This window comes from Bos indicus x Bos taurus, chromosome 21 (assembly GCF_003369695.1).
Source record: "Bos indicus x Bos taurus breed Angus x Brahman F1 hybrid chromosome 21, Bos_hybrid_MaternalHap_v2.0, whole genome shotgun sequence".
Lineage (NCBI taxonomy): Eukaryota > Metazoa > Chordata > Mammalia > Artiodactyla > Bovidae > Bos > Bos indicus x Bos taurus.
Genome location: NC_040096.1, coordinates 24,546,314 through 24,570,767, shown reverse-complemented (window position 1 = coordinate 24,570,767; position 24,454 = coordinate 24,546,314). Strand labels below are relative to the sequence as shown.

Below are 24,454 nucleotides of genomic sequence, written 5' to 3'. Positions count from 1 at the left end.
GTAATCTGTGAGTGGTAGAGGATTGGTATTAAGGTAAAAACAAATTACAGGTGCTTATTTTTATAGATTATAATAATTAAGCTTGAGTTCCACTGACAAGTTATTTTAACAAATCACATCTCCTATGGATAAATACAGAGTTCTTATTTCTAGATTATTCATAAACCTTTACTAGACCATACTCACTAGTTTATGACTTAACTGTCTTAGCTCAAGCTGCTATAACAAATACTAGATCAAGTGGCTTAAAACAACCAACATTTATTTCTCACAGTTTCAGAGTCTGGGAAGTTCAAGATCAAGGTGCCAGCAGACTCGTTGTCGGGTGAGGGACCCCTTCCTGGTTTGCAGATGGCTGTCTTCTCGTCGTCTGTCCCTGGTGGCACTAATGCCATTTTCGAGGGCTCTACCCTCATGACCTTGTCATCCCCCAACATCCCCACCTGCTAATACCACCACTTTGGGGATTAGGACTTCAACATCTGAATGTTGGGGGCACACAGACATTCTGTCCATGGCATTAGCCATAGATCTATACGTAAAATTCGCAGGTAAGGAAACCAGGGTCCAGAGGTGACCTCACCCAGAGCTAGAACCCAGGGATCCAAACTGTCTGTCTCATATGGTCTTACCAAATGAACGAAAATAGTCCTTTACAGATGTTGAACAAAAATGGGTTCTGTAGTATTCATCAGAGTTATACACCAATGCTGTATCTGGGTCAGCTCAAGCAAAAGTGTTAGCTTCAAAAAAATGTTTGCTGCCAGAGCTTGAGATTTTTGATCAATAAAAAAATGACAACTTTTGAAGGGAGCTTGAACCAGATACGCTGGTTCTAATTCAAGAGAGATGGTGCCTGGCCCAGGGTACACACTCAGTGTTTGAGTCTGAAGCAGAAATAGACTTGAAAGTTCCAAGTCCCTTTTGGGCCCAACCCGTTAAGAGATGAACTCTCTAGTTAGATGGTGTGGGTGTAGTGAGTCTCTGGGTGGCTGACCATACTCCTCCTAACTGGCTGCCCATTCCACCTGCTGTCAGGTACCTTCCTTTCTCCCCATGGGTAGCAGAAGTCATATGCAGACACCTCTGCATTCCTGACTTGAGACCAGGAAGTGAGCAGAAAACAGGCTTACCCAGCCAGGACAGGTGTCACCTGCCTTTCAGAGGAAGGCCCAAGTCCTGGCTTTCGCTCCATCCCTCTCAGTCAGAATTCTGTCATCAAAAGAATAGGAATTCTCACCTTACCTGCAGAGGGTTATTCTGAGGATTATATCAGATCCTGTAAATAAGAGGTACTTGGCACACACGGTACTTGCTACATAGTGTAAGCGCCCAGGACACAGCAGTTGTTAACGTTTCATAACTGGTTATCTGATTTCCCAGCCTACAGCAGACTGGAAGGAGCAGATTAGAAAGGCATGGGGGACTGCTCCAGGAAGGCCCACTGTCGGCAGGAAAAAGTGACAGGTCGCAGCCTGATGACAAGGGAGGCAAGAGAAACACTATAAAGAGCAGGAACAAAATCTCTAAAAGGCACAGCAGTTTGGGGCATTTACTAAAAGACAAAGAACCCTCCTCAGGTCAGTAGCTTCTGTAGACTCTGTACCTTGTACGTTGATAGGCACGCATGTTGACGGCAGGTGTATGAATTTTACTTCTCTCTCCATCCGCTTCCCCGCTCACCACAAAGTAGGAGTGGGGGTTGTCGCTTGCCTTTCGATTGTGATGCTCTGACCAGATGCTTCCAGGTAATGAAATCCCTGAAGTCAGGGCCACCAGAGGAGACAAGAGTGCAGTGGGTTCCTTGGGTGATCTGAAAATACGGCAAGTTCAAGGACATCAAAAGAGCTGTGACTTTTAGTGTCACGGAGAGAAGGATTTCCCTGCCCCTCTTACCACTTCTGCTCCCTCCTTGATCTTCTTCAAAGTCAGGGCGAGAAATATATTTTCGACAACAGGCTCCCAGGTCCTGGCTGGTGGCAGAGAGAGAGGGAGGGAGCACATGAGGTGGCCAGGCTGCAGAGACACCAGCACACCAGCTCTACGCTGGGGTCTAACCCACCACCCAGAATAGATGTCCATTTTTTTTTTGCTTGTTACACTAAGTCTGATATATATGAACCTTCAAGTTGGGAACTTTCCAAGATGTGAATGTTCGCATTTCCAATCAGAGCTATCACAAGTTACTTCTCATGTCTGGCATACACTGTCGCGTGCATGCATCCTCCACAAGGAGCTGTGCTTGTGTGCACTTTACCGTACAGTCCTGTGTAGAGGACAGTAGTGCAGTGTCTTTATTTCAAGCCCGAATGTCCAGAAGCAAGTGTAAAAGCAGCAGTATATAGCTGATTAGTTAGTTGGTTAGCTAGGCTAACTTTGTTGGACTTACGAACAGACTGGACTTACAAATGCACTCTCGGAATGGAACTCATTCGTATGTATAGGGACTTAATGGTATTTTTGAAGCCTGAGCTGCTCACTTTGAAGCTGCACAGCGAGTAAGGCCCAGAAGGGCATCCCTCCAGTGACTGGCAGGGTGGGTGGGATGTGGGCAGACCTTCTAGGATCAGAGAAGGATTAAGGTGGAGAGCACTCGAAGAGCATCCCAGGCCTGGGAGCTCCAGGAGCCTGCCCTGCTGAGGACCCATGGCTCTTTCCAACCCAGCTGATGGACCACCCCGTTGACTGCAGTTGGCTCAGAAACCTAGTGGGCATAAACTCAGCATCCAACGATGTTCAGAGTGGGTGCATGCCACGGTGATCAAGAGCTCAGACTCTGGACCTAGATGGAGGTCAGATCTCAGCTCTGATGCTTAAGTGCTTGGAACCCCAATTTCTCTCTACATCACATTGGGGGAAATAATAGTACCTCAGGCTTCCCAGGTGATTCAGCAGTAAAGAATCCGCCTGCCATTGTGGGAGATGCAGGTTCGACCCCTGGGTTGGGAAGATCCCCTGGAGGAGGAAATGGCAACCCACTCCAGTATTCTTGCCTGGGAAATCCATAGAGGAACCTGGTGGGCTACAGTCCATAGGGTCACAAAGAGTCAGACACGACTGAGTTACCGAACAACAATAATGACAAATGGTACCTCATCAAAGGGTTCCTCTGAGAATTAAGTTTGCTTATAGGCACTTAGAATGTTTTCCTGGCACATGGTAAATACTGAAAACTGAGGGTTAGTCTTCTATCTCTCCAGCTGACCAGGATTGTGGTATTCATTGTGGGACTGTGGCCACCAGAATAAAATGTGCCTGGCAGTTCTGTTCACGTGAGTAGCCCTTTGCAGCAGGGACTTGAAGAGATAAAAGCTGGAGTCAGAGAAGAGTCTCCAGAGAATCTTCCTTCTGTTAAAACAAGAGGGGACCAAATATTGTCAGAAGCCGGTCCACATTATTGCCCAGAAGGGAGTGAAATTTCTTTTAGAGAGAACACGATTTCCCGACCTGTTGCATGTTGCCGATGCAGTACTGACTGACCGACCACCTTCCTTAAAATTCTTGTGGTTGGGTCTCTTTTTTTACTCCCTAATGGTGTGGAACAGAGCTTGAATAATAAATATTCAATAGGGACACTCCCTTCTCTCTGTTAAAATAATCTTTGTTTCAGTGCCTTAACAAGGAAGAGACTGTGTTTTCCCCACCTCTGCTCTCACATTACGTGAAGCCAGGCCTCAGGAGTGAGAGAAAATAAACACAGGCTCCCCGGCCAGGGCAGGAGGAGGCAGCCTCCTCACTGGATGGCCCGGGGCTGGGGCTTCGGCTGCCAGGAGCTCACGTGCACAGATTCTCAGCGGGTTCAGGTGCCAAGTACCGTGCACAAGAAAGCTTGTACATGGAGGTGGTGGTGGAAGGTCCCAGGGGAAAGGGGAGTGGGTGTTCAGCAAAGATGCGGTGCTGGGTGGGACCCCTCCTTTCTTCGGGGAAGATCTGGGTAGAGGTGCAGCTTATCCTCGGGCACCGGGCGCTCAGGCTCCTTGCACAGGTCTGCGCCAAGCACGGCCAGTTTGAAAAGATCCCACTGAGAACATGTCACCTCTTCTGCCTTCACTTCCAGCGTCCCATCTGTGGTGACACTGCCCTGTCTTTTGTGCAGAGGGAAAGTTCACACACTGTCACGGAGCGAGCACAAACTCGATTCCTCTTTAACCAAACTTGCTCGTGAGCCTCCCTTCAGACCGATGGCGGAAACAACTTAATCTTTTTTCCATTTCTACTGTTGGCCAAAAGAAAAAAAAATTAATCTTTTTTCCATTTCTTCTAATGGTGGAAAAAAACGTAATCTGGCCATTTCAAGGTAACTCAGTCTCTTCCAATAGAAAGTGCAGACTGTCCATTTATTGCTTGCTTGATTCAGGATTTAAACCTGGTCAGTTCAGCTAAAATTTCCTGCCAGGGCTATTGGTTTTTCCTCCAAGGCTCTCTCCTACCTCCTTCTGTACCCTCAAGATGTTGCCTGGGTACAGGGGGTGTTTAGGGAACATCATGGTGATGGGTGGGGAAGCTTGTCAGGGTTTTAACTGCTTCCACAGAGGAGACTTATCACACCAGGTCTGGGCCCGGGTCAGGGGCCCAAGGCTTTGCCCTTGGGTTACTGGACCTCTGCACTGGGAGCCTGTGCACCCACGCCCAGGCCATCTCTGGTCCAGATGCCCCCTCAGCACTTCCTCACTTCCTGCCTGGTCTTGAGAAGATGTGTTCACAGTGCATGGGGCCCAGGTGACCCCCTCAGGCACCCTCTCTATTTAATTACGTGTGAGGGTGCTCAGTGGCTTCACTTGTGTCCGACTCTTTGCGACCCTGTTGACTGTATCCTTCCAGGCTCCTCTGTCCATGGGGATTCTCCAGGCAAGAATACTGGAGTGGGTTGCCATGCCCTCCTCTATTGTATCCTTCCAGGCTTCTCTGTCCATGGGGATTCTCCAGGCAAGAATACTGGAGTGGGTTGCCATGCCCTCCTCTAAGGGATCTTCGGGACTCAGGGATCGAACCTGCGTCTCCTGCATTGCAGGCAGATTCTTTACCACTGAGTCACAGGGGAAGCGCCTGTTTAATTACACAACCCACCATTTCCACTGTGCTCAGCACCCCCAAGTCTAGAGCTCTTTGAAGCCTACCTTCTCCTACAGTTCCAGTGGGAAGTGGGGCCAAGACCCCCACCCCAGGGTGGGATCAGGAAGCATCTCAGCCTTTTCAAACTGCTGTCTTCTTCCATCTCTTCCCTGATTCCAGGAGGTGCTCTTGTCTCTTTTCTGGTGGCAAGAAACAGTCCCTCCCTCCCCACGCTTGTAAGACAAATCTCTGTGCTCCGAGTTCTTCAACCTCTGGTTCCTTGGAACCCAGAAGTCTCTCCCCACCCCAGCTTCAATTCTCATAAAAGGCTCAGGCATGAAAGCCCGAAAGCCTCAGCGTCCACACCATCTCACAACTGAAACGGCATTATTTTGGAACTTACCAGTTAAACATCGCTCCCTCATGTGTGGGTTCCACTCTCTCCCTAAAGTACAGACGGCCATGGCTTTCTGGGTTGGGGGCCCCAGACGGCCAAGACGACCCAGCATGACGAAGGCATCAGAAGATACTTCCCAATATCATCTTGCTGCATGTACAGTTCAGAACAGTGGGTCGAGCTCTGCTGGGGGTGGACCTACCTGGTGCCTGCACTGCTGTTAAGAACTGTGTTCAGTGGGTGGATGTTGGGGGTGGGGGGACAGTGGAGAGGCTGGGAAGAACCCAGCACTCACACCTCACTGGAGTTGGGGAACTCTTGCCCAGGGGCTCTCCACTCCTGGGTCTTGGGACAGACGCCACGTTTGGGGTTGCTTTGCTGATGGAGTGTGATGTGAGTGCTGGTCGAGGTCCAGCTCTTAGGAGACAGAAGTGGGAAGTGTGGCAGCGGTCCCTCACCTGGAGTAAATGAAGCGAGACGGGAGGGATGTGTCTCTCCCTCCACTGGTTCAGAGCGTGTGTGCAGCGAGGGCACACGTCTGCATGCATAGGCGGGGGCTGGGATAAGTGCATGTCTGCCATTTAGTATTTATTTCAGTCATCACAGGTAGCTTACAAAGTGAATGGAAGGAAAAATAGAGTGGCCAAAAAGTTCATTCGGGTCTTCCCATGTGATGTTATGGAAAAACCAAAACTAATTTTTTGGCCAACCTAACATATGTATACACACACACACACACACACACACACACACACACAGCCCTGTAGTCAGTGTGATAGCCTATGAAGTTTCTTGGCAAGACTTAGCGGCATAGAGCATGTAGGAGGTGACATCAGGAGAGGCGGTCACAGGCGGAGCCCTGGTATCTTTCTGGCTTTGCCATTAGCTCTGGGGCCAGGCTGTTGTGACCTCTGAGGGGCACGTACTGCCTCTTCTTCAAAAAGAAAGCTTGTGGAAGACCACGAAAGACCCTTTTAGCACGGGCGTTTTGTGTTCCAGAAAATGCCTCCCAAAACCATCATGGGGCTTGGCAGTTGACTCCCTCTGTGTCAAAAACTGGTAGTGGAAGAAATGACAGAAGAATACTGATCATTTTAATAGACCACTCTGGAACAGTTATTCACTAGTAGAATTGACTTGGACTCAGCAGGTTGACTTGCTACAGGATTTCAGTGACCAGCTCCCATAGCCCCCCAGCCCACCTAGATCTGAGCTGTATTTCTAAAGGAAAATGGAAAGTCTGGCCTGGAAACACACAATTCCCTAATGCTTTGAAATCAGTGAAGGTTATTCTGTTAACATTCAAGATCATGAACCAGGCCCCCTATTTAAATCCTCCTGCTTCCTGGTGGCTCAGTGGTAAAGAATTCACTTGCCAATGCAAGAGGGACAGGATTGATCTCTGGTCCAGGGAGATCCCTTAGAGAAGGAAATGGCAACTTGCTTCAGTATTCTTGCCTGGGAAATCCTATAGACAGGAAACTGGTGGGCTACAGTTCATGGGGTGGCCAAGAGTTGGACATTACTGAGCGACTAAACAATCCCCAATTCCTGTCATTACGACAAAAGGAATATACAAACTTGGGGTGTGATAGGGTTCTGTCGTTGGAAGGAGCCGTCTACATGCTGGAAGCATCAGGAAGATTCTAGAAATAATGAGGCAGGGGGCCCAGATTTTAAAATGCTGACCTACCTGGAAGTCACACCTGGGAAGGAGCTTCCCACCTGAAGAGGAAGAACAGCCTCCCCTCCCCAGCCATGACTCCCCACCCCCCTTCCCCCACTAGCTTCCAGAGGCTCCCAGCCTCTTGCCAAAGGACTTGGAGCAAAAGAGGGCCATGGGGCTGGTGGTTCACAACTTCTCTTGGAAATTGGAAACACCTGAGAAATTTTGTAAACTCCAGTGTCTGGGTCCCATTGCCAGAGCTTCTGATTTAATTGGTCTGGGGTCAGCCCAGGCAGAGGGTGTTTATCCTGCCTCCAGATTGAGAACCACTGCAGCAGGAAGGCAAGAGGGGACCATCTCAGTCCAACTGGGGAACTTCACTGACAGATGCTCCCTAAGCGAGGTGCCGGGGTGGGGCCTGGCTCTCACTCTCACGTGGGGTGGAAGGTTAGCAGTGGGGGTGGTACTGAGGGTGGCACTGAGGGAGGCCCGCCCCCAGAGAATAGGTGCTGCTGGCTGAATTTTCTGCTGCTTCCTGGCCCCTCCCCTGGACAAAGCAGCTTCTCATTTGACCAGCCCCAAATTTATCTTCTTCTTTACTTGGCTGGGAAAGACTTGTTGAGGAAAGAACACAGTCTCTAGCAGAACTTGTTTCAACTCGTACTTAAAGTCTGGATAGGTAGAGGAATAAGAACGTTTCATAATAATAGAAAGAGGAAATTGAAATGGAAAACGCAGGATGGCAGAGGAACTCTTGTTTCAGAGCACAGACTGTAGAGCACAGGCTCGCTGGTTGTGGTACACAGGCCTAGTTGCTCTGCTATGTGTGGGATCTTCTGGGACCAGGGATTCAACCCATGTTCCCTGCATTGGCAGGTGGATTTTTAACCACTGCAAGGTCAAGTAGCACGTGCTGAGGTAGAAGCTGTAGCAAGTGATGTAGAAGCTGCAGCCAGTTATCAGGAAGATCTAGCTAAGATAATTCATGAAGGTGGCTACGCTAAAGAAGAGATCTTCAGTGTAAATGAAACAGCTTTCTATTGGCAGTAGGTGCCATCTAGGACTTTGATAGCTAGAGAAGAAAAGTCAGTGCCTGGCTTCAAAGTTTGAAAGGTCAGAGTATCTCTCTTATTAGGGGCTATTGCAGCAGGCGACTTTAAGTAGAAGCCAATGCTTATTTACCATTCTGAAGATCTTAAGGCATTTAAGAATTATGCTAAATCTACTCTGCCTATGTGGGGCTTCCCTGGTGCCTCAGTGGTAAAGAATCTGCCTGCCAATGCAGGAGACACGGGTTTGATCCCTGGGTCGGGAAGATCCCCTGGAGAAGGAAATGGGGACCCACTTAAGTATTCTTAGCCTGGAGAATTCCATGAACAGAGGAGCCTGACGGGCTGCAGTCCATGGAGTTGCAGAGTCAGACATGACTGAGCGACTGAACAACAACATAGCTGCCACATATAGTGATCCATCTAATGAATCTGGGCAAAGTAAATGGAAAACCTTCTGGAAGGGATTCTGCTTGCCATTAAGAATGTTTGTGATTCATGGGGAGAGGTCAAAATATCAACATTATCAGAAGTGGCTTTCATTCCCCACGCATGACTTTGCGGGGTTCAAGACTCCAGTGGAAGAAATAACTGCAGATGTAGTGGAAAGAGCAAGAGAATGAATAGAATTCAAAGTGGAGCCTGAAGATGTGACTGAACTGCTGCAACCTCATGACAAAACTTGAACAGATGAGGAGCTGCTTCTGATAAATGAGCAAAGAAAGAGGTTTCTTGAGATGGAATCTACTGATGATGCTGTGAAGACTGTTGAAATGACAACAAAGGATTTACAGTATTACATGAACCTAGTTGATAAAGCAACAGCAGGGTTCGAGAGGACTGACTCTAATTTTGAAAGAAGTTCTACTGTGGGTAAAATGCTATCTAACAGCATTGCCTGCTACAGAGAAATTGTTTGTGAAAGGATGAGTCAATCCATGAGGCAGACTTCACTCTTGTCTTATTTTAAGAAGTTGCCACAGCCACCCAACCTTCGGCAACCACCACCCTCATAAGTCAGCAGCCATCAACACCAAGGCAAGACTCTCCACCCCCAGAAATGATTGACTTGTTGAAGGCTCAAATTATGGTTAGCATTTTTCAGCAATAAAGTATTTTAAGATTAAGGTGTATACATTGTTTTTTTAGATACAATGCTATTTACAGGATGGTGTAAACAGCTTTTATATGTATTGGGAAACAAAAAAAATGTGTGTGACTTGCTTTATTGAGATGTTTGCTTTATTGCAATGGTCTGGAACCAAATCTGCAATATCTCTAAGGGATGCCTGTAGAAGAGTAATAGAGAGGAACTTGCTTTACTAATTACTTTTACTTTTTGTTGTTGTTGCTAAGTCGTATCAGACTCTTTGTAATCCCATGGTCTGTAGCATGCCAGGCTCCCCTGTCCTCCACTATCTCCCAGAGTTTGCTCAAATTTATGTCCAGTGAGTCAGTGATGCTATCTAACCATCTCATCTGCTGCCCATTCTTTTGCCTTCAATCTTTCCCAGCATCAGGGTCTTTTCCAATGAGTTGGATCTTCGTATCAGGTGGCCAAAGTGTTGGAGATTCAGCTTTAGCATCAGTCCTTCCCATGAATATTCAGGGTTGATTTCCTTTAGGATTGACTGGTTTGCTCTCCTTGCAGTCTAAGGGACATTTGCTTTAAAGCTAGACTATTTAAAATGGTGTGGTACAGTTACTGAAATACATCAGTGGGGAAAGTAGAAAATGCTAAAATAGATCCAAGTGCACATAAGACAAAAGTAGGATTGAAATCAGTTGAGAATAATGGATTATTACTATTTAATAAATTGCATTCAGATAGCTGCTTAAACATTATTAAAAATATATAATATCTTTATTTGCAAAAATCTAAATGGATTTAAGGAGAGCATCTTCACATTAAAAATTAATTTTAAAAAATTACTGGGATAAACTTAGTTGAATATTTATATATAACTGTGGAAGGGAAACCATGAATGAAAAGTTTCATCACTTTGCTTTATGTGGTTTAAAATTTCTGCATGGATGGCAAAATAAAACAGAAACCCCCATCCCTGCCCCACCCCCAGTACACACTCCAAAAACAAAATGAAAGGGAAAAAAATACAGATAATAAGCTGGAAATAGTGTATATATCAAACATGACAGATACGAGGTTAATATTTATAGTATGAAAGTCCATAAATATTAGGGGCACCTAATACTTTTAAGACAAAGAAAATAGAAAAATATACTGTAGTAAATTTTAAAAGTCTTAGAAAAAGTTATGTCTATGAAGAGCTAATTTCCTTCTAGAAGTTTACCCTCAGGAATTAAATGTACATATTTATAAATACACATATATTACGATATTTTTCAAAGAGTTACCAATGAATGCCAAGAGGAAACAAATGGGAAAATGAAAAGGAAGGAATATAGAAGGGAAGAGAGAGAGAAAGAGGAAGGAAGGAAAGGAAGACCTTTAAATATCCTACAAGAGGGTATCAGTTAAAGAAATTATGTTAGGGACTTCCCTGTGGTCCAGTGGTTAAGACTCTGAGCTCCCAATTCAGGGAACAGGGGTTTGATCCTTGGTCAGGGAATTAATATCCCATGTGCCACACCACGCGACCAAAACAACAATAAATTATGTTATCCTGATATAGTTGACAGCTGTTCAGTAATTAAAAGTAACCTGGAAAATGTTCATCGTAATATAATAGGAATATTCTTTTATGAAAATAATTATATGTTAAATACATACACAAATATATTCATAAAGTTATCTGGAAACTTCTATGCCATCACGTTAATTTAACACTGGTGACCTCTTCACTGGGGCTTCCCAGGTGGCACTAGTGGTAAAGAACCTGCCTGTCAATGCAGGAGTTGTAAGAGATGTGGGTTTGATCCCTGGGTCCAGAAGATCCCCTGGAGGTGGGCATGGCAACCCACTGCAGTATTCTTGCCTGGAGAATCCCGTGGTCAGAGGAACCTGGAGGGCTACAGTCCATGGGGTCACACAGAGTCAGACAGGACTGAAATGACTTAGCACACACACATGCACCTCTTCATTAGCATGTATTTATTCTCTCAATTTTGCATGTATTTACTCTCTTTTTGTCTTTCTCTTTTTACCGTGTTTAGTTTTGGTTTTGAAATGAAAAAATAATTACGTTAAAAATGTTGTCCTGAGAACTACCGGCTTGGTACAACAATCCCAAGGCTGCAGGCTGGTCTGTAGAGATTCTGCTCTTGTCTGTCTAGTCTCACACCCTGCCATGTCCCACCCCCTGGTTACCAGCTCTAGGAATACGGCCCTGACCATCCAGGCCTTTTCTGCTTCCTTCTTCTCTGAGTTATAGGTGATACACTACCTCGTCTTTGTTGTTTTGTTGTTGTTGTTGTTTTAGCCTTGGTTTCTTATCAATTTGTTTTATTTTTTGGCCACACTGTGTGGCACACGGGGATCTTAGTTCCCTGATCCGGGATTGAACCCGCGTCCCCTGCGTTGGAAGCATGGAGTCTGAACCGCTGGACCACCAGGGAAGTCCCTCATCTTTGTTCTTCAGATGTTTCTCATGTGTTGTCCACTCTCCAGAAAGGAACTATGAGCTCCCTGAGGGCAGGGGTTAGGCCTTGTAAAATTCTGCACCTCCCTTGGGCTTCAGGCAGAGCTGAACAGCTGCTTAAAGAACAGGGGCTGGGCCTGAATTTTTCTGGCTAGGAGAACTGATGAGAAAAGCCATGCGCTCAGGAGGTCAGCTAGGGGAGGAGGGAGAGCTGAGGAGGGCAGAGGCCACAAGTGCAGGGCCCACAGTGGGTGCTGAGCCAGCCTTGTCCTGGAAAGGCAGGCAGGGGCCTGCTGTTCCTGGTCTCTGCAGCACCCCACGGATGCTCCGTCACGTTAACCATTTGCTTTTTGTCTCCACACGATGCGGACAGGTTCTAACGTTCCCATGGACCAGCCCTGCTGTCGTGGTCTCTATGACTTTGAGCCTGAAAACCAAGGAGAACTAGGATTTAAAGAAGGGGACATCATTACATTAACCAATCAAATAGATGAAAACTGGTATGAAGGAATTCTGCATGGGGAATCTGGCTTCTTCCCCATTAACTATGTGGAAGTGATTGTGCCTTTACCTCAGTAAATGTGATAACTCACACTCTCTCGGACATAAGTTTCATAACCGAAATGAATTCACACCAGTATTCTCAGCGTGGTTGTTCTGTGGCATTCTTGCTCTTTGACCAAGTTAATGAGTTTTGTATGTGTGGTTCTCTTTATAATGTATTTTGTATCAGTTTAATTTGTATAAATGATTTTCTTGTCTTGGCTCCATGGAAATACAGTTTTCTTCTTTTGCTGATTGTCCTAAAAGTCACTGGTTAAATAAATGTATGTGCTTCTTGTTGCTAAAAATAAACAGCACCCGCTACTGCTCTGTCAGGGACTGGCCCATCTTCCTTAAGCTGTGATGGAAGACAACACTTGAAGCTAAGAATTGCTAAATAGTTTGTTTCCTGACATGACTGATGGCCTCCGGTCTTTCCCCTTCGTGTGTTTTCCTGACCTGTGAATCACCCAATAAACATGACGCATTGTGTTGGCAAAAGGCCTTGGTCATTCTTAATGTTGAATCGATTCCGAAATGCAGTCGTACAGCTGTGAATTCCTCCTGTGACCACCCTGACCTGGGGTGCAGGCTGGTGACTTGTTTGGCCTGTGGGATGGTAGCAGGCTGGATACCAATGGGGACTTGAAAAATACTCAAGTCTTTCCACCTGTACTCTGCACCTGTGCATCTCCATCACGAGAACATGCCCAAGCTAGCTGACTGCAGGGAGATGCATGGGCCAGAACTGAGTGACTCTAGCCAACCTCCAGACCTGTGCACGAAGGTAAGGAAGCAGACACTAACCCACCACAACTCTAAATATAAATAGCTACTAGATATTCTTTTGTTGTTGTTGTTTGCTTTCTTAATTTTTTAAAAATCTGGACCATTTTTAAAGCCCGTATTGAATTTGTTACTATTGCTTCCATTTTGTTTTGATTCTTTGGCTGCAAGGCATGTGGGTTCTTAGCTTCCTGACCTGGAATTGAACCTGCACTCCCCTATACCGTGTAAAAGCTGCGGTGATGTAGCTGGCACTACTGTACTTTTCAAGGTACTGTACTGTAAGAATAAAAATGTTTATTTTTTGTTGTTTTTTTTTTAATGTAATATTTGTGTGAAAAGTATTATAAACCTATGACACTGCAGTACTATATAGCCTATTGTGTTAGTTGGGTACCCAGGCTAACTTTGTTGGATTGATGAGCAAACTGGACTTATGGACGCAGTCTTGGAATGGATCTCATTTGTATGTAGGGGACTTGGTGTAGAAAGCCTCTTATTTAATTTACAGTCCTGTAATTCTGAGCCCCTTTGTGCCTCCCATGGACCAATCTCGGATGATGAGTGATGATGTGGAGCATCTTTTCATATGCTCATTGGGCATATGTGTAGCTTTCGTGAGTGCCTCTTCAAATCTTTTGACCATTTTCAATTGTTTATTATTGACCTGTGAGAATTCTTTCTACGTTCTGTCTGTGTCTACATTTATATTAGTATGTTATTATTAGAGTGCCTTAATGTCGTTTGGTCTCAGTCTTAGAACCTCTGATAAGCTATGTTGGACAACTTCTTGGGCATCCTTTCGAGTGGGACACAGAATGTAGGGTAATCTTTAGTATTGGTGGCTGGAGTGGGTTGATTAACGGCCTCCAAAAAGAAATGTCTGAGTCATCATCTCCAGTACCTGAAAATGTGAGTTCAGAAATAAGGTCTTTGCAGATGGAGTCAAGTTAAAGGTCTTAAGGTGAGATCATCCTGGATTTAGGGTGGGCCCTGAATCCAATGGGGCTTCTCCAATGGCTCAACGAGTAAGGAAGCCACCTGCAATGCAGGAGACACAGGAGATACGGGCTCAATCCCTGGGTCGGAAAGATCTCCTGGAAGAGGAAATGGCAACCCATTCTAGTATTCTTGCCTGGAAAATCCCATGGACAGAGGAGCCTGGTGGGCTGCAGTCCTTGGGGTCGCAAGAGTCAGACATGACTGAGTGACCAAACACATGCGCTGAACCCAGTGACTGGTATCCAAAGAGAAAGGAGAGGGGGATTTGTCACAGAACCAGACATAGGGGAGCAGGCCACAGGCGGAGCATGTGAAGACAAAGATTGGAGTGGTGCTCCCAGAAGCCAAGGAAGAGGTGAGAAAGGATTCTCCTCAGAACCTTCAGGTGCTGCACGGACTTGCTGACACATTGACTTTGGACATCTGGCCTCCAGAAGAGTGGGCTAATTAGTTTCTGTTGTTTTGAGTCACCTAGCCACAGTCATTTGTTAGGACAGCCCTAGGAAACTGATGCAGCATTGTGTCAGTCACTCAGTCGTGTCCAGCTCTTTGTGACCCCATGGACTATAGCGTGCCAGGCTCCTCTGTTCATGGGATTCTCCAGGCAAGAAAACTGGAGTGGGTTGTGATGCTGTCCTGCATTGGCAGGTGGGTTCTTTACTGCTAGTGCCACCTGGGAAGCCTATTCAATCCTTATGTACATATTAATAACTGTCCATGTGATGCCACAGGCATGGTAATAACTGAGCACCCATAACGGGAGGACACGAGGCTGTGTTGCTCTCAGCTGTCACCACCTCTGTCTCTTGACTCTCCCAGTGCATCTAGATGCAACTCAGAAGATGATTGCTCTTCAAAGGCTCCTGTAACTCTTGAGATTTCAAGGATGGAAGGGCTGCTGCTCCTCAGAACCTTCACCAGAAGGGTGACACACTTTGGTCACCTTAAACTGATCATTGTGAAAACCACGGTCTGTGGTTTGCATACACTCCAGGAGGCAGCCCAGGGGCATACCACACAGGGAGATGCCCCTCCGAGGGACCATCCCTGTGAGCTCACAGGCCAGAATCAGGTGATGTTGGGACTAACCCTGGCGGTCCTGTGGTTGGGAATCCATGCTTCCATTGTAGGGGCGTGGGTGTGATCCCTGGTCAGGGAACTAAGATCCTGCATGCTGTGCGGCACAGTCAAAAATAAATAAATAAAAATAAATTAGAAAAGAACAGGTGATGTTGACTCTCCCACAGGATAACCATAGTTGCCTTAGCTTCCTGGCAATGTCATAAGATGACATTCACAGCGCACAGCTCTCTTCCTCTGTCACAAGGGCCACTGTCATCAGAGCAATGGCTACTGGTGTATCGCATCAACCCTGTGAGTCGCAGTTATGGGGGCAATTCCCTTCCTCAGCTTCCAGCACTCATAGAGAATTTGATATAGTATCCAGTGGGGAATGGGTAGTTTGAATACAACATTTGAGTTCAAATCATCTTTGATCTGAAGTCTCTACCTGATCTGACAGTTCATAGCAATATCAGGGTTTTTAAAAAAATTATTTATTTTTAATTGAAGGATAATTGCGTTATAATATTGCTTTGTTTTCTGCTGTACATCAACATGAATTAGCCGTAGGTATACCTAGGGACTTCCTTTTTTAAAGAAAAAATTCTTTTCCATTTTTCTTGTTTATGCTTGTAGAACACTAGTCATTTTGTTCTCAATCTTCCTGACACCATACATGAATTTGGGGATACTTGTTTCACAGTTTTTTTTGGTTCTTTCTTGGTTTTTAAAAAACAATAAGAAAAATATACTTCTCTGGCACACATTTAATGAAACAGCATTTAGCAATTTCTTGGGAAAGGCTGAATAAGACCCACTCACGCTTTGATGGTAAACCAGAGCCCCAGGCTAGGATTGAATGTCAGACTTCGCCGTGGAGGATTCAGGGGTGGGTGTGTCTTTCAGATTGAAGTTCACAATAAAAGAGCAAAAGAACAGAGCTGAGGAAACATCCTTTTGGCCAGAGCCACTCAACCCTATGAGCAAGTGGTGAAGACAGAAATCAAAAGTGCCTCACGATGATGGCTCCTCAGTGGTGGTTTTTTTTTTTTTTTTTGAGAAAAAGAAACGTGTGATATTTTCACTGTTTAGGAGAAATTATACATATAGGGACTTCCCTGGTGGCTCAGACAGTAAAGTGTCTGCCTATAATGTGGGAGACCTGGGTTTGATTCCTGGGTCAGAAGATCCTCTGGAGAAGGAAATGGCAACCCACTCCAGTACTCTTGCCTGGAAAATCCCATGGACAGAGGAGCCTGGTGGGCTGCAGTCCATGGGGTCGCAAAGAGTCGGACACAACTGAGAGACTAAACTTTCAAACTTTCACACGTATACTGCATGCACACTGGAGAATACACAGAAATTCCTTTTCTGATGAATGGATGTATGGATAGATGGTGGATGAGCTGGCTGTTTTCATCCACACTGTCTACTTCCATGGCTTCAAGTATCAACCACATGCTGATGAGTCATGAAGCTAAATCTCCAGCTCAGGTTGTCATCCTGATTCTAGACCCAGAGGGATTTCCAGCTCAGAATGTTCCAAGTTAAGTCATCATCTCTCACTCTCTCTCTTTCCACCCAATACACTCCTCTTCCTCTTACACTTCCAACTCCACAAATGACACTGCCATCACCCATGGCCCATGCAGGAATCAGGGTATCAACCTTGACTGTCTCTCTCTACTCTTTTAAGTAATTCACCAAGTCTTAAAAATTCTTTAACAACTGTTTCAAATCTTTCTATTTTCTTCTGTTTTCACTACCACTTGTACCAGCTTAGGCCATCATGAGCTCTTGCTTGAATTATTAAAAATACAGCCAGACAAAACATTCTTTGACATAAATCATACCAATATCAGTCTCCCAAGGCAACAGAAATAAAAACAAAAGTAAACAAATGGGACCTAATCAAACTTACAAGCTTTTGCACAGCAAAGAAAACCATAAACAAAGAGAAAAGACAACCTACAGACTAGGAGAAAACATTTACAAGTGATGGGACCGACAAGGACTTAATTTCCAAAATAAACAAACAGCTCACACAAATCAACAACAAAAAACCAAACAATCCTATGGAAAAATGGGCAGAAGATCTAAATAGACATTTCTTTACAGAAGACACACAGATGGCCAACAGGCACATGAAAAGATGCTCAACATTGCTAATTATCAGAGAAATGCAAACCGAAACTACAATGAGGTACCACCTCACACCAGGCAGAATGAAAGTTTGAAAGCGTTAATCGCTTAATCGTGTCCGACTCTGAGATCCCATGGACTATAGCCCACCAGATTCCTCAGTCCATGGGATATCCCAGGCAGGAATACTGGGGTGGATAGCCATTTCCTTCTTTAGGGGATTTTCCTGATCCCGGGATCAAACCCTGTTCTGCATTGTAGGCAGATTCTTTTCCATCTGAGCCACCTCTACAAATAACAAATGCTGGACAGGGTGTGGGGAAAAAAAAGAAACCCTCCTATATTGTTGGTGGGAATGTAAGCTGGTGCAACCACTATAGAAAACAGTATGGAGATTCTTAAAAAAAAAAAAAAAGCAAGTTTAGTTCATAGCTGAAATATCACTTCTCCTAAGACATCTTTAAAAGCCCCATGATTGAATTAGTTGCCATCCTATGCAAAACTTTTCTAGCTCCTTGTGCTTATATCTCTGAAATCATTTGTCACACTGTATCTCATTTACTCCTCCAGGCAGGGCTGTATATTACCATGCCATTGTATTCCCAGGACCTAGACATACCTGGCAAAAATTTAATATATATTGCAAAAAATATAAATATTGCATTTTGCTACATTGAACTGAATTGTTCTTTAAGCCTAAAACTGACCAGATGTGAATGGTTGCATCTGAAGGAATTTAGTTCTTCATACTCATCCATAGAAGATTTTTGCCCAAGCCGTGGTAAAGAAGGGATAAAAATGCTTAATTGGCTATCTAAACTCTCCTGAAGTTAAGTGTGTTTTGCAAAATGTAATACATAGAAATGTTTTTATTGAACTTATATTTGAAAAAAGACTTTTCAAGTATTTCTTTGTGGTGTTTCCAACCCAAATATTGCCAAGCGGACAGAGTAAGGAACATGTAAGGAAGCAGACTAAACAGGCGGGTCTCATTCTGCAGTGCGGGGTGAGTAATGTGCAGTGCAGCATGGGAGAAAATGCTTTGGGGCACAACTCTTCTTGACAACTTGTAAGAAAACTGGTATCACATTTTTAAACAGTTAAGTGTACAGAGTACTTTGTACTCTGTTCTTTTTGCTCAAATGAATCAATTCTGGAAAAAAAGCCTGGTCTCCTGGAATTGTCAGAGATGATGTGCTAGGTGTGAACTTTTTTTATTGAAGGATAATTGCTTTACAGTGTTGTCATGGTCTCTGCCATACATCAATGTGAATCAGTTATATATAGATATATATATACACACTTAGCCTGGAAAATTTCATGGACAGAGGAGCGTGGTGGGCTGCAGTCCATGGGGTTGCAAAGAGTCAGACACGACTGAAGCAACTTAGCATGCATATATATATACACACACATATTTATATATGTATATATATGTAAGTAAGAAAGTGTTAGTCGCTGAGTCGTGTCCGACTCTTTGTGACCCTGTGGACTGTTGCCTGCCAGGCTCCTCTGTCCATGGAATTCTCTAGGCAAGAATACTGGAGTGGGTTGCCATGCTCCTGCCTCCAGGGAATCTTCCCGACCTAGGGGTAGAACCCATGTCTCCTGTGTGTCCTGCATAGGCAGGCGGGTTTTTGTTGTTATTGTTGTTGTTTTTACCACTAGCGCCACCTGGGGGTGATGATATATATATATATATATATATATGCTGCTGCTAAGTCGCTTCAGTCGTATCAGACTCTGTGCCACCCGGTAGACGGCAGCCCACCAGGCTCTCCGTCCCTGGGATTCTCCAGGCAAGAACACTGGAGTGGGTTGCCATTTCCTTCTCCAATGCATGAAAGTGAAAAGTGAAAGTGAAGTCGCTCAGTCGTGTCCGACTCTTAGCGACCCCATGGACTGCAGCCTACCAGGCCCCTCCGTCCATGGGATTTTCCAGGCAAGAGTACTGGAGCAGGTTGCCCTCCCTCTTGAGCCTCCCACCCTCTAAGGTGAAGCGTTACAGAGTGCCCGGCTGGGCTCCCTGTGCTATATAGCAGCTTCCTGCTGCCCCACCCACTAGTTATCTATTTTACACATGTTATGTAAATCGCTACAGCCACTATGTAGAACAGTTCGAAGATTCCTTAACAAACTAGGAATAAAAGTACCATCAGTTCAGTTCAGTTCAGTTGCTCAGTCATGTCCAACTCTTTGTGACCCCATGAACCACAGTACGCCAGGCCTCCCTGTCCATCACCAACTCCAGGAGTCCATCCAAACCCATGTGCATCGAGTTGGTGATGCCATCCAACCATCTCATCCTCTGTCGTCCCCTTCTACTCCTGCCCTCAATCTTTCCCAGCATCAGGGTCTTTTCAAATGAGTCAGCTCTTTGCATCAGGTGGCTAAAGTATTGGAGTTTCAGCTTCAACATCAGTCCTTCCAATGAATATTCAGGACTGATTTCCTTTAGGATGGACTGGTTTGATCTCCTTGCAGTCCCAGGGACTCTCAAGAGTCTTCTCCAACACCACAGTTCAAAAGCATCAATTCTTCGGCGCTCAGCTTTCTTTACAGCCCAACTCTCACATGCATACATGACCACTGGAAAAACCATAGCCTTGACTAGATGGACCTTTGTTACAGTCCCACTACTGGACATATACTCTGAGAGAACCATAATCGAAAAAGACACATGTACCCCAATGTTCACTACAGGACTGTTCACAACAGGTGTGAACTTTTCAGGAAGTTAAAGGTGACTTGTTAAAGGAATAGTTGGTGCCTGCCTTTGTTTTCTTTTTCTTACAGTTTAGCCCTTTGATGAGTGACTATTTTTCTGAAATGTAGCCTGTACTTCCATACATCATAAACTTAATGTGATGAACAAGTGCATTTGTAGATAACCTGGGTTCACGAGCATGAACAAAGCCCTTGCAGTGACCCTGTGATCCTCTCAGGCCCTACCAGTGTGAACAAAACTGTACCAGACTTATGGTGTCTTTTACTTCTTTTGCCTTTTACAGTTTTTCTGTAGCACCTTTAGGCTGCCAGTATCCCTTTTCTGAGTAGGGATTCTGTCCCTTTCTAACTCAGAGCCTCTAATTTAGTCTTGAAAACTAGATGAACAAACCTGTTAGAATTATGTGCAAAGAAAGAAGCCATAGTCTTGAATGAGGCCTAAGTATTTGCTTGTATGCAATAAGGGTGGCTCAGATGGTAAAGCGTCTGTCTACAATGTGAGAGACCTGGGTTCAATCCCTGGATTGGGAAGATTCCCTGGAGAAGGAAATGGCAACCCACTCCAGTACTCTTGCCTTGAAAATCCCATGGACGGAGGAGCTTGGTGCAGGCTACTATCCATGGGGTCTCAAAGAGTCGGGCACGACTTCACTTTCACTTTCAATAAGCTTATGGGCTTTCCCCTGGCTCAGTGGTAAAGAATCCACCTGCAATTCAGGAGAGGAGGGTTTGATCCCTGGGTCAGGAAGATCCCCTGGAGAAGGAAATGGCAACCTACTCCAGTATTCCTGCCTGGGAAACCCCATGGACAGAGGAGCCTGGTGGGCTATAGTTCACGGGGTCGTGAAGACTTGGACATGACTGAGCATCAAACACACACTTACACACAATCAGAGTATGAGATGCAGGTAAAACAGTCAGGTCAACCCCTTCCTAGCCTAGAGGCCACATGAAGTTAGCTTTGGGTCTGGGGCCTGGAGAGTTTGCTGGCCCTGAGACGGGTCACCAAAATCCAACTCCATTCCTTTGCAACACTTTGGGGGACTAAAGCTCTCCCCTGCCCAACCCCAAAGGTTTGGAGCTTTCTAGAAAGTCTGTCCAACACCACCTCACTCTCCTGACAGAGATTCTGACTGGCTCAGACCTCCAGTGCTATAGCAGTATGAAAGCCCAAGCCTCCTGCCTTGACACGATGGATCTAGTACCTCTAAGAAGTCCTGAAATCATGGATCTCTAGGTGCAGGACAAGAGCAGAAACCAAGAACGAGGCTGTGCCAGTGCGCACAGAGCCCCTCGCCAAGGAGAACCTTCACTCTTGTCACACCTCTTCCCAAGGGCTTTTTTTTTTTTCCTGCTTATGAGGCGGGAGACTTGAACACTTTTTATGAAGCAAATGTGTGTTCCAAAGATGGGCTCTGGACATACAGGAAACTACCACCTCTAGCTGAGCTTGTTTTCCATGTGGGGTGGGGAACACCTGAGAAGCCAGGTGTGCTAGATGCTGTTGGGGCAGATGCTCTGTCCAAACCCTCGTCATGGGAACATACACCCATCTCCCATTTATGTGAGTGTGGCAGTCAGGGGCTTAAAGCCAGGACCTTCTCTGAAGCATCCTCTTTAGCTTATGAGAGTGAGGCAGGAGAGAGATGGGCCCTAGGCTGAGCTGCTGGAGTTCCTCCCTGGTGGACAGATGCCCCAGAATAGCAGGAGGGAGAGAGGAGCTTGAGTTCTGCCCAGATAAGAGATAAAAGACCACATATTCCTCATTCTCAAGGTCTAGGAAATCTTCCCAACTACACATGTGCAGAAAGGCTGCTCAAAGGTGAAAAAGGGAAGGGCCACCACCCCATAGTAGCTGATGTCAACCCACCCATAGGCCTCTTCACTAGAATCCATCTTGGTTAAGAGAGTGGGTCAACCTGGGAGGGTCCTGAGATGTACTATATACAGACTTAGAACCAGGCAAAGCAAGACGACTGGCCAAAGGAAACCCAGAAGAACTGCCCCATAAGTGACTCAAACTACCACGAGGGCATGACTCTCAGTCTATGAGCCTGTCTGTGTGTCTATCCACACGTACCCTTGTGCACAGGCTGTCTCTGCTCACCACCCACCCCTATTTGTGTCCCTTGCTCCCTTCCAGGTCTTTCCTGTGAAAGCACTCCCCGGGCAATCTCGCACCTGGAAGACACCATGCTCACCTAATGTTTCCCCATTGGATCCTCCGTGCCTTCTGCAGTCAACTATAACTTCTCTAGGATTTATCTCCAAGGGCTCCTGTTCACCAAGCCTCCAACACAGTCTTGAGCATGCTTCCCAAGCCCATCTACAAGACCCGCAACCAGAAACAGTAATTCTGTTATCAGGAATAAATTCAGGCCAAATCCCTGACGTGATGTCACTTCTCAGGGTGAAATCCACACATACCCCAAGAGCAGCATCACTGGTAGGAACTTCCTGGTCCTCTCTGTATGTTGTTGTTGTTTAGCCACTGAGTCGTGACTGACTCTTTGTGACCCCATGGACTGTAGCCCACCAGGCTCCTCTGTCCATGGGATTTCCCAGACAGGAATGGGTTTCCATTTCTTTCTCTACCTCTCTATATATCTCTGATACAAATGTTGCATTGTTGTGTTTGTCTGGTTGTGGTCAGTAGGCGATGCTGGGAGCATGGTTAGGAAACTAGACGGATAAGGGAGACTGGGAATGCAAGAGAATGGATTTTAGGGAGGAAACAGAATTTGGTTTCTTAGACTTCTCTAAATTGAAAGGCATTGCCTTTGTCCCCAGGTGGTGGGGGTTCTCATGAGGGGAGAGTCCAGGAGCTAGGCAGTGAGGGTCTGAATCCCACCCACCCCACCTCCCCTCCCCCACCCACCAGAGAGAGATTGGTTCTGCAGTCCCACCCTGTAGCCTGATCAGACAGATATAGCTTTTAGGGGGTTCATTCCCTTCTGTTCTTACCATTCCCCAATCTTCCCCACCTCCATGTCTTTGGCAATGTCTTGTTTAAACACTGTGGCAGGTTTCAGGGGAGAGGGGAGTGGGTGGCAGGGGGAGTAGGTACAGAGACTGAAGGATGGCTCTGTATTTATACTTGGGTAGAGTGATGGAAGGGAGAAGGCAATGGCAACCCACTCCAGTGTTCTTGCCTGGAGAATCCCAGGGATGGTGGAGCCTGGTGGGCTGCCATCTACGGGGTCACACAGAGTCAGACACGACTGAAGTGACTTAGCAGCAGCAGCAGCAGCAGAGTGATGGAGGAGAGCTCTCTGGGGGTGATTAGATGGTGAATCTGGGGACAGGACCTGTGAGGTTCAGCCCACCCTCCCAGACTTGGGCAGTTTGCTATCCTAATGTAACAGGAAAGAGCATGCCTGACTCCATGTTGGATCTATTTCTTTTAAGCTTTGCTTCCTGTTGCTTTTGGTACTCTCATCACTAAAAGGATGCTGTCTGTGGCTGTAAGCACACATAATGGCCTGCCTCAGGGAACCCTGCCCCTCTGCCTGATGTTAAACTAAAGTACCTTTGTTTAGCTCCCAGGGAGATACCCTGACCCCTGAAGAAATTAATACATCTTCTCCTAGCTCCCCAGCGCTGGCCAAGCCAGGAGATATTCTGCAAGGCCCATGGCCTTTTTACTTTACTTCCTCACCTCTTCCCTCTCTCTGTTCTATAAAAGAGACTGGCGTCCAGACCCCATAAGATGGTACTCTAGAACTTTAGTCCTCCATCTTCTCGGATGCCTGGCTTTCTGAATAAAGTCACTATTCCTTGCCTCAACACCTGGTCTCCTGATCATTGGCCTGCTGTGCGGCGAGCAGACAGAGCTTGGATGGGTAACACTAACTGACAGTGCCTTAACGGCACTCACAGGTCTGACGACTCAACCCACCAGGGTGAGCAGGAAGGGGAACTTCCATCAGGGAACTGGTGATGCTTTGTCTTCTGCTTTTCACCAGTTCCCTGATGTTCTCCCAACTGTTCCTTGAGGGGGCTCATCTGATGTTCCCTGGCACTTGTGGGAGAGAAAGGCTCATCCCGGGCCTCCTCCTTGGTGTGAGCAGTCCCTGGAGGCTGACTCCAGAGTCAAGAGTGTGACAAGAGACATGAGACAGGAAGTCCCCGCTGAGCCATTAATACCTGAGAGCCCAGCAGTTCAAATGCTTCCAACAACCCCACCCGCCTCCACTGCAGGAGCCTTCTTGGTGCCTTCCAGAGTCAGAGCGAGTGACCGGCTGCCACTGCACAAGCATAATCTCTCTTTGAATTCTCCATTTCATTTGGAATATTCATATGATTTTTGCTTTATTTTGGAGTGTGAATGACGTGAGATGCGGTATTGTCTAGTTGCTAAGAACATGTGGTGTCTAAACCTTTCTCTACATCAGTCTCCTAGTTTGTGAAGTGGAATAAACATGATACTTACCCCATAGGCTGGTGTGAAAGTGAAAGTCACTCAGTC

General features: G+C 46.0%; 1 protein-coding gene across 8 annotated transcripts in view; it reads left to right on the top strand.

The window, feature by feature from the left end:
• The window catches only part of SH3GL3 (SH3 domain containing GRB2 like 3, endophilin A3), a 117,330-nt gene extending 93,556 nt beyond the window's left edge, over window positions 1-23,774 (top strand). For 4 of the 8 annotated variants that reach the window (XM_027520763.1, XM_027520760.1, XM_027520769.1 and 1 more), the window contains 2 exons: window positions 3,201-3,272; window positions 12,098-12,768. In XM_027520763.1, coding sequence (XP_027376564.1) covers window positions 3,201-3,272; window positions 12,098-12,303 — 278 coding nt within the window. In that variant the 3' untranslated portion in view covers window positions 12,304-12,768. Of the gene's footprint in view, window positions 1-274; window positions 326-3,200; window positions 3,273-12,097; window positions 12,769-22,129 lie in introns of those variants that run through there. The other 4 variants (XM_027520762.1, XM_027520768.1, XM_027520761.1 and 1 more) reach the window with 3 other exon arrangements.
• Window positions 23,775-24,454: the final 680 nt, after the last annotated feature.